Source organism: Typopeltis vanoorti, chromosome 24 (assembly GCF_054136105.1).
Source record: "Typopeltis vanoorti isolate ZY-2024b chromosome 24, IOZ_Tvanoo_1.0, whole genome shotgun sequence".
NCBI classification, from domain to species: domain Eukaryota; kingdom Metazoa; phylum Arthropoda; class Arachnida; order Uropygi; family Thelyphonidae; genus Typopeltis; species Typopeltis vanoorti.
The window spans coordinates 87,294,420-87,305,020 of record NC_143572.1 but is presented as its reverse complement, the minus strand read 5'-3'; the positions used below and the strand labels follow the sequence as shown (position 1 = coordinate 87,305,020).

The 10,601-nt window shown below is 36.7% G+C and overlaps 1 protein-coding gene across 1 annotated transcript in view; it reads right to left on the bottom strand.

Moving 5' to 3' along the window:
* Nucleotides 1-201: 201 nt before the first annotated feature.
* The window catches only part of LOC150093524 (translationally-controlled tumor protein homolog), a 73,999-nt gene continuing 63,599 nt past the window's right edge, over nucleotides 202-10,601 (bottom strand). The window contains exons 5-6 of the mRNA XM_090413288.1: nucleotides 7,033-7,151; nucleotides 202-488 (exon numbers count right to left, since the gene is read on the bottom strand). Of these exons, the coding sequence (XP_090269414.1) occupies nucleotides 486-488; nucleotides 7,033-7,151 (122 nt within the window). The 3' untranslated portion in view covers nucleotides 202-485. The remainder of the gene's footprint in view (nucleotides 489-7,032; nucleotides 7,152-10,601) is intronic.

Genomic DNA, 10,601 nt, shown 5'->3' with positions numbered 1-10,601 from the left:
ATAGTGCATGTGTTATTTGCCTCCAAATATTTAAACACCATTTTAATTTCTGACAACAGTTCTTGAAGTTCACTTTTGTTTTTAATTGGATATTATATAATGGACATTAAATTATGGAAGATGTAAATAACTGCTAGAAAATAAAATGTTTCCCACATTATATTCATTTTCGCTTTATTGTAAAGAATTTGAAACAAACAATAAGTTTTTCTCTTTATTCATACAAACTATGGAAAATTCATGACAGATGGCACCAGTGTATTGTTTGATGTAGTCAACCAGCATTTTTATTCTGTTAAATAAGTATATTGAAACAAATTTTTGAATCCTTTATTACAACTGAAGGCACAGAGCAAGACAAACTGCAGAGCTTCGTATATTTACAAACTCAATCACATTAGATTTAGGAGAGCTGTCATTCAAAAGATGCAGATTAGAAAGCCAATTTTAAACATCGCTTCAGAATGATTTAAGAGTATCCTTGGTCACTGAAATATAATAAAAAAAGTTAAATGAGTAAAACTTGAATGTCAAAAACATTTTGGGACTTTTTGATTGCATTTGGCTTTACACTATAAACGACACTCAGTGAATTACGAATGTGTATATTCGTAAGTCCAAAACTTCTGAACAAAATCACATTGTAACATAACTGTTTTCTTGTGTTTGTAATTTTAAATATCTTTTTATTCACTTGAATTCAAAAGACAACAATTATGTTACAATGTGATTTTGTTCAGAAGTTTTAGACTTATGAATATACACATATTTGGGAAAAACAAAGTGTCCTAATTCTTTTCACATGAATAGAATTAGAATTTAAGCAATTTACATAAGTTTGCATTTATAAATACCGTTAATGGTTGCTTCTATTAAGATTAAATGAGTTTGTTCTTGCCAAGTTCATAAAACTTCTTTCTCAGTCTTGGTCGGTCCACTGCTGGATGAAAGCAATCTCTTTTTTTTTTGGCCATTTCTAGTTGATTTCCAGTTTGTAAGCTCCTTGGTCCAGCATCCATCCTCTCTTCTCATTACATGACCAGCCCACTTCCATTTTCTGGTCTTAATGCGAGTCAGAATGTCATTTATGTTGGTTTGCTCTCTAATCCAAGAGGATCTTATTTTATCTTTTACAAAGATCCCTAGGCTGTTTCTTTCAAATTTTCTTTGAGCATTCTTCAATTTGTTTTCCAGTGTTTTTGTTAGGTTCCATGACTGATAAGCATTGATCAATTACTTTCCTCTTTATGCACAATGGGATGCCACTCTTGAGGATGGAACTTAGTTTTCAAAAAGCTGTCCATGCCAGTTGTATTCACCTATTGATTTCTGATCCAATGTCTTTATCTAAATCAAAGGGCTGTCCTAGATAGACAAACTGATCTACAATATTTAAATGATTTTATAATTTTATTGCTGACTGGTAGAACATTACTTTCGTTTAACCAATATCTATTTTAAACCTTTTTTTCAGATTTTTTTGTATTAAGCCTTGCAGTTCTTCAACTGTTTCATCTATTATCAAGATATCATCTGCATATCTGAAATGTGAGAAGTATTTCCCCATTTATCTATATACCTTTAGCACTCTCAAAACCCTGGCACCCTTCATAACATGCTGTTTCATGTAATTATTCCTTAGCAACTTTATATTATTAAGAGACACCTCCAGGGAGTCAGAGAGTCATCAAGGAAGGCCACATATTACACACACACACACACACACACACACACACACACACACACACACACCAGCTATCATACTTATTCTTGAATTCATTCACACCGCTTGCACTCACAACATCCAATGGCAATCCATTCCAAGCACGCACTACCCTCTGAGAGAAAAATCTAGCCCTCAGCATCTTCTTGGCAGCATTCATTCTCAGCTTCCAAGCATGCCCTCTTGTTCTTTCCCCACCCTCCATAAATTGAAATCCTGTATGATCCTTTCAGAAGTTTGTAAGTCTCAATCACATCACCCTTCTTTCTCCTGTTTGCTAGTGTCTGCAGTCTACAAATTCTCAATCTGTCTTCATAATCCTGATATCATTTTTAACACTCTCCTTTGTACTCTCTCCAATATATCAAAATCACAACGGAAACTAGACCTGCGTAGAATAGTCCAATGATGTCTTATCAAGGCCTTGTAAAGAGACAAAATAACATTGTTAATTTAAAGATGTTTATATAGAAAGGATATTATCATAATATTAATCCTACCAGCTGTGCCATTGTTTAAATATAAGATTTTTATTTGATCTCTTTTTTGTAATAATTATTTTTTTTAAATTCCGAGTGTACCTATGCACAAGGGTTCACTCCGATTGGTGCAATGACCTCCTTTTTACTATTTCTTTCAGAATCCAAATAAATCACTGACTCAAGACCAAAATACAAAACAAATACATTTAATATAACAAAAATAATCTATATACACTTCAAACAAATATTACATAACTACAAATTAATTGGATCCAAGGCCTTTTAAAAATAAACTTACACTTAAGACTAGACTAAACACTTTGTTTACACAATGATAAAATGTTCAGTCAGTTTCTCTCTCTCTGTGAATGCCCTTCTCCGAAGACTTAATTCTTCCTGACTCAATTCTGTCTCCTTTCCAGTAGAAATAATAGTTAGATCCGGCGTCCTTAATACAGATGAAACTTCCTAATCAGAGTTTTCTCGAACATTCCTTTAGAACGTAAATAGCAATTTCTTCTTTTATTCACTACTAATGCTTATTGACAGTCTTAACTCTTTTATTTTAAAAAAACTTACAGTTCTACGATTCCCTTTTCAGAATCTACTATAAATCTTCCAATTACCGTTTCCTCCAATAATCTTTTTAAAACAATCTATAGCAATATTTCCCTTTTATTTATCAATACTTATTCCACATTAAAACTTCATAGTTCCACGATTCCTTTTTTCGGAATATACTATTGATTTTCCTCCGACTGTCATATAAAAAAACTTAAGTTCCTCCAAACCTAAATACCTGCCGGCCTGTGTTCTAATTTCTTTCTGAACGCTCTCTTGTTTATTTCTGTTACTCAGATACCGAACGCTTTCCTTGTCAGCTGTCAATCACACATCAAACTTCTCGTCGAGCATGCGCACTCCTTGAAAATCGCAAGCGATAAACTAAATACTGTATAGTGGCTGACACGGCTGTTTCCTTTAGCGACAAGAGAATGTCTTTATAAAACACAAAACTTAATACTTTAAAGTACAATAAATTTGTTTAAAGTAACACAACTATTTAAATCCGGTAAGTACATAAATTTTTAACAAATTTCATAACACGACAATGCGCGTTATGAAACTAAAACTAATAAACATTCTAACACAAACAATACGTAAAAATATTCAGAATTTTAAATTATGATCATTTTCACAACATCCTTATCTTTACATGTGGACATTGGTTTCAGCATTGCAATTATCTTTTGAGTTGTATTTGCAATCTTTGTCACATGACCCCTGAGCTTCAGCTTTTTATCTACTAACATTCCAAAATCCCTAGCCTCACCCCACTAATAATACGACACTGGATATCTAATCATGCCGAAGTGATCGACTTTACATTTACTCACACTGAACTGACACCCATTTTTCCATGCCCACAATTCCAGCCTATTCAAATCATTCTGCAAGTACTGCATATCAGCAGCATTCTTGATTATCCTACCTATCTTTGCATCACCAGCAAATAGCTATGTTGCTTGGTAGATCCTTCCCAATATAGCTATTTGCTGGTGATGCAAAGATAGGTAGGATAATCAAGAATGCTGCTGATATGCAGTACTTGCAGATAATGGTGGACCAAGCACTGATCCTTGTGGTGCAACACTTTTTTTTTATTATCTTTGTACTGTTTATGGGCAGTACTACCCTTATATCACATCCAGTCTTGATATAGGCCTAAGCCTTTGCAAGTGCTTTACCCTATGCCTGTTCTAGTTATCATTGTAGTCATTCTCTGGTGGCAACGCCATGCCATCAGTGCACCCTGGAGGGCCTCAAGGAAAGAACTTTTATATCCTTCTGCCCAAGCTGTTTTAAGTCCTTATAACTATCTGCACTTCATATGCCATGTAGAGAGATGGTGGCGCTGGTAAAACTCAGTTGTCCCATGCTCCTCCCGTATCTTACTAACTAGATCTTGGTTATTTTTATAGTAGTTCACTTTATTATCATGGCTATAGGCGAGTGGGCACCTGTTCCTACCACCTGGGCATCAACTACCCAAACGTCACCATCTCTTTTAATCACCAAGTCTGGATTATGCAAACCCGCAGGTCCTATAATGTGGTTCCACAGTGGTCTCCCAACTTTTGTTCTTAAAGTGGTTGTTCAGAATGGAGACATCGACATCATGCCTCCGCACACCCCCCCATGGATGTGGAAGCAACACTGGGCTATATGAGACAGTGTCTCACTGTAGTGGCAACCAGCCCTACAGTTTGAGTCGTCACTACCCCATCGAGCTGTGCAGGCTCAAGTAGGTGGGGCATTGATCCTCATCCTGATAAGGTCAATATACTCGAACCCAGGGAGAAGTCTGGTGCCATCCCTCGCCCAATCATGCTAGAGAGGCACCAGATATGACTCTTTTAAAGGAACACCATCTACAGAACAGTGCAACAGAGATGCCCACCTCTTGTGTTCTGCAGGTGCTGACTCAATTAAGGTACCCTGATAATTGGAACAGCCTTCAGCCTGCCAAAGTCTTTGTATTAATGGGCTATAGTAAGCCTCTCTACAGATAGGGGAAGAAGTTAGTTCTAACGTCATAATTCTTGACAGCTGCACGCAGGCGTGGGATCAGCCATCTAAGTGATGGAACCCAAGCTCACCATCCTTCACCCTCACGTGGAAATATGCAGTAGGGGTGTCAGGCAGCAGCCAGAGCCATGATCTCACGGCTGAAAGCCCTGTCCATTAGGGACAGTACTGAGATATATGTCGTGCCAAGCACCAACTTGTGGTAAAAGCGAGGTAGGAGAAATGGGAAAGGAGAAACAGTCTTTGCTGGGGATTAAGAGGAGCTTTCCTCAAACAAGCGATACCAGCTTCTAGGATAGAAGGGACAGAAGACCTTCCCTTTGGGGTGAACACGATACCGAGATATCTCCACTCTTCAAGGATGGTCAAATCATGCAACGGCCTCACGTGCAGGGAAAACTCTATAGTCTTGACCTTAAGCTTTTTGTCACGACCAGAGGGGACAAGAACTAAAGAGCATGACTTCTCTACATTAATAGAAAGGCCTCAAATAGAGAAGTCAACTGCCCGGTCAATGAGTTCCTGCAAGCCTATCTTAGTAGAGACTATGAGAATAAGATCGTCTGCAAAGGCCATAGCATTAAAGGAAGAAGCGCCTAGAGAGTAGCCTTTATGGCTAGGAAGAGAGTGAAGAAACTCATCTATGACGCAGTTAAAGAAAAGGGGAGATAGAGGATCACCCAGGCAAACACCCTGCACTGCGGGAATAGAAGTTGCACGGGACCCTGTAATGATGGAGTTACCCAAGTATAGCTCCATAACATAGGAAAGAAAGGGTTCTGGGCATCCAGAAATAGAGCTCGAAGGAGAGCAGGAAGGGAGATGCTATCAAAGGACTTTTAGAGAGGTCAAGCGACACCATATATAAAGGCTTAAGGTGGCATCGGGAATCAGAGAGAAGAGAAGAAAGACATTCTCGGCACAGCCGTCTGAAAGGACAAGAGCTCTCTGTCTATAATCATGCTGTATATGTTGCTGAAGTCGTTTAACTAAGATTTTATGATAAGAGTCTAAGCATCACATTGGAGATGGTAATAGGTCTAAAGTCAGCTTGAAGTTTTTTTCTTTGGAATGGAGATACTTTCTTGAAGCATGTAGGTATGGTAGTATTGCTTTACTGGAAAGGAGAATGTCCATAAAGTCTTGAAGAATCTTCAACGGCACCTTCCGAAGCCTAGACGCAGGAAAGCCATCAGGTCCGGAGGCAGAGAAATTGGATGGAAGAGCTGCTTTAATCTCTTGGATGGAGACAGGCTGGTATATTTGAAAGGCAGGAATGGACATCGATATCGTAGGTTGGTCATCATAATCAGAGAAGTGTGGAGGTGGAACAGAAAAGACTGTACTCCAGAATTTAACAAAATCATCATGTAAGTCTGCTAGAGGTGGAGGGGAAGCACTGTCAAGGATGGTTTTGGCATATTGACCTCTATTCTTTTTATAGAGGGCCTGCATAGCTGCATAAGGCCTCTTCCTCTGCTTCTATTTGACAAAGTCATTGTAGAATGAGACATAGGCTGATGTTGATGAGGCATGAATTATTCGGAGAATTCAGCATGAAGGTAGGCATTCAACTGATCTGTGATATCCATTCCCAGAAGGCGAGTCTGGATGAGAGATTTAAGAATTTGATGGTTATATTCCAGAAGAGGAGGATCATCTAGAGATGATGTTGTCGGTCTGAGAATCAAAACATCTTCTTCACCAGCAGGATGGTGGCTGGAAGATGGAGAGGCAGGGACAGGAGATATTACCAGTCCCTACCTGTGGCAGATGGGCTTTAAATGGACTTCCTACATTCTCATAGGTAAGTCACGTTTCTAGTAAAAATGCAATCTACAATACAATCAAAACAATAGCGAATGGCAAGTGTATGGTGACATTGTAACAGTGAACTGGCCTTGCTCACAAAGTGGACTGCACTTGCACAAACCAATAGGTCCCAGGTTCCTGCAGGCAAAGATGTTAGTAATGTTCAGTTTGTCCATGTAAAACACTGTAGGTGGAATTCATATATTAAAAAAAGAATAATAAAAAAGTTATGATAATAAAAATATACCTATTCTAGGTATACTTTTCTATACAAAAGAAATAAAGCCTAGTTCATTTCTTCTGGCCCAAATATAAGTGTATGTATGTATTTGAATCAAATCTAGAGCTAACATGAACCAATATTACACTTTTTTTTTGGCAATATTAACAATGGCTATCCTGATTATTGTTAAAAAAAAAACATACCACTTTTTCTTCTTCAAGACCATGTTTAAAGAAAAGCATGATAGGTTGTTCTCCAGATCCATCTGGCTTTTCACGATATTCTAATAAACCAATCATGCCATCAGGATTGGAACTCTCGCCTATTAAAAACAAATGGAAAAATATGTGCTTCAACTGTTATTAGTTTCAAATCATTATCTCACCAATACCAAACTCATAAGTTTATCCGAATTATTTATATAATGAACCATACAAAAATGAGCAAAAATAAGGGTGAATTATAATCACTATCAGATTTTGATCCACATTCAAGCTTCAGTAATGTGAAAAAAGTCCAATAACTTATGGCATAAAAATATTCAACAGTTTTACTCAAACCATTAAATAAAACAATGTTTAAGGCTCTGAATAAAACTGCTGTCACAACACAATATAGAAAGAAACAACAGAATATGAAATGATTACTAGACATTTCATATTCTGTTTCAAATTAAAGTGAAAAAAAATCATGGTGCGAGATATATGCAGGGATTTTCGGAAACTAAACGTTTATAATTAAATCCTCAGTATTAATTGTAATTTATAATTGTTCACATTATTTAAAAGATGAATGCATTTAAATTTTGATTTTCATTATTTAATTGTTGCCAGTTTTTAAAAACTCTTTGCAATTATTTCTGGCAAAATCAACTCCCAAACTTTCAAAATCCCGTTGCAGAAAAGTTCTAATGTTGGTCTCTTAATCTTCCCTACTGGACTCAGGTCATTGCTGTCAGCTGCCATCCACTCGAGGTAGAATTTTCATGCATAGTCCTTGAATGGTTTGTTGACAGATACATTCAAGGTGTAAGACCACCAGGAATAATGGCCACATCGGTCTTCACATCCGAAAGTTGTTTTACCAATTCAGGTCAGGAGTCCATAGAAACTAACCAACATGAGGAAAGCCAGGCATCAAAATAAGCCACTAGCCATTTGTCCCAAACTGTTCTAATCCAATCTTGAACCCACTGTAGTGTCCATCTATCCTTTTTCTTGAACTCTTATATGAATTCAAGGGGGATATTTCCCCTCCAGCATTATTTTCCTTTTGAATATTACGTAACGAGGCAACTTTCTTCCATCTGCAGTAATTGTGAACATGATTGTGCATCTCAATTTTTCACTTCCAGTTGTGCAATTATTGTACTTTTTTCACCATTTCCTGTTGTTGTTTGGTGTGGCATTTCGAAATTGAGGGGTGTAAGATCGGCATTGGTTATTCGTGATAACATATAGTTATTACTCTTCGTCACTTTATCCTTGAAATGATACAGCAGATGATTGTTGAATTGAAATGATGATTCTCTTAACCGAATTCCAAAATATCTGAAACTGCCATAACAGAGATTCACTATCTATTTCTTAAAGGTTTAAATTTTTTTTCGTGTGCGAGGTATATATGAAACTTAGAGAACTTGAAATAGGATGCAATCACCATTTAGTGTTGAGCAGGATAAAACTGAAATTCATATCGAAAAGAGGGGGTGTAAGAAAGTTTTGAAATGAATCAAAGTTGAACGGCTATGAGATGCGAACTGTAGACTAAAATACACAATCATCATTCAAGAAAAAATGAAAGAGTGTGAGAACAGGAACCAAACCTTGGAGATTCAGTGGCAAGTCCTGAAGAAAATATTGATTCAGCCAGAGAAGCATGTGGTGAGGTTGTCTGCAAGATTACAAGAGAATGAAGATGACCTTCAAAAAAAACCAGTTTCTGAATTAAAATAAGTTAACAATATAATTCAAAAATTTCACAAAAAGAAAAAAAAAATAGTTATAGAAAATAAAATAGAACAGATGACAGTTTCATTATTTAGGCTGCATAATAAGAAATCTAAAGGATAAACATATCACTAAATAAAACAGTGACAGCATGGTGGTAGAAAACATTCAACAGGAATGCCATCTGGAATATATATCTATATTTGAAGAAAAAGCTATCACAAACCTGAAATGTGGAAAGGCAACTGGAGATAATGATAATTGACCAGAAATGCTAAAATATGGAGGTATAAAATTTTCACTCAGTGGCTATACTGCATAAATCAGAAAGCCTGTCAGAGAATCTAATTAAAGATGAGTGGAGTAGTTCCCATAGTACCCATCTATAAAATATGGAATAAAGGTGAGTGTGAGAATTATAGTGGGGAATTTCTCTACTGAGTGTTCCTGATATGATTTATGCAAGTATTCTTGAGAAAAAGGCTAAGAAAACTTGTGGAAGAGAAGCTTGGAAAACAAGCTGGGTTCAGGCCAAACAGAGGTTGTCAGGATCAGATTTTTACTTTAAGACAAATAGTCGAGAAATCATGGGAATATAATGAGGATCTATATTCAAGTTTCATAGATCTGGAAAAGGCATATGACAAGTTGCCAAGAGGAAGACTGTTTGAAACTCAAGTTTCAAACAGCTTTTCAGTATAATTAACTGTAAAAGTAAAATTTAATTTCTGATATTAAAAAAATAATATGCAGTGCTTAAGCTATATAACTGAGAGGAGACCTCCACACAGCCTCTAAAGCAGGGGTAGGGAAACCCCTCGCCCCCACGGACAAACCTTCGCCCGCGAGTCTATTTCAATTCGCCCCTTTGCTGATTTACTCATATGTGCATGTAAATAAAATTTTATTATTTAAATTTATTTAAATTTAAATAATTAAATATACAAAACCAAAAATAGCTATATTACATATAATATGATCGTCATACGTCTGGTAAGATATATATTGCACACTAGATACACTATATATAAGAGTTACCAACCAAATTGTATTCTTATTGGTTAAACCAAAATACAAAATGATGGTACAACATGACAAATTTTCATGTCAGCTGGGGAGTCGCCCGGTTAAACAAGGCCCCAGTTGTTTTCGCCAGGAAACCAGGGCGAACAGCAAAAAGTCAGCTAATATCACCAGAATTAGAGATCGATACTATCAACATAAGAAGCCTGAATGGTAAAAAAATGGAGCTAGCTGAGGAAGTAGATAAGTACCAGATCGACATAATTGGGGTGAATGAAACAAAAAAGACAAAAACTGGTGAATCTTTCTGAGCAATAAATACAAAATGTTATATTCAGGCAATAACAATCAAGGAAAAGGAGGAGTAGCCATAGTATTCAACACTAAATACGAGGCTAATCTTCTTGAATGGCAGGCAGTCTCAAGTAGAGTGATGTGGGCAATATGAGAATGGGGAACTGGACAATGAGACTTATTTGTGCCCATGGTCCCAGAAGGTTCTACTAAGGTAGAAGTGGAGGAATTTTTTGATGCTTTAGAGAAAGCAACTGACACAATGAAAAAGGAAAAGTTGGTCCTTGTTGGGGATCTAAATAGCAGAGTAGGAAATGAATGTCAGACATACAAAAATATTTTGGGAAAATTTGGAGAAAAGAGCAAGGCTAAGAATAATGGCAAACACCTGTTGGATTTCTGCTCAAGAGATGGACTGGTTATTACTAACACCATGTTCCAACATAAAAATTTGCACAAATTCACAAGGAGAGAAAAGGCAAGGAATAAGAAAAGTCTCATTGACT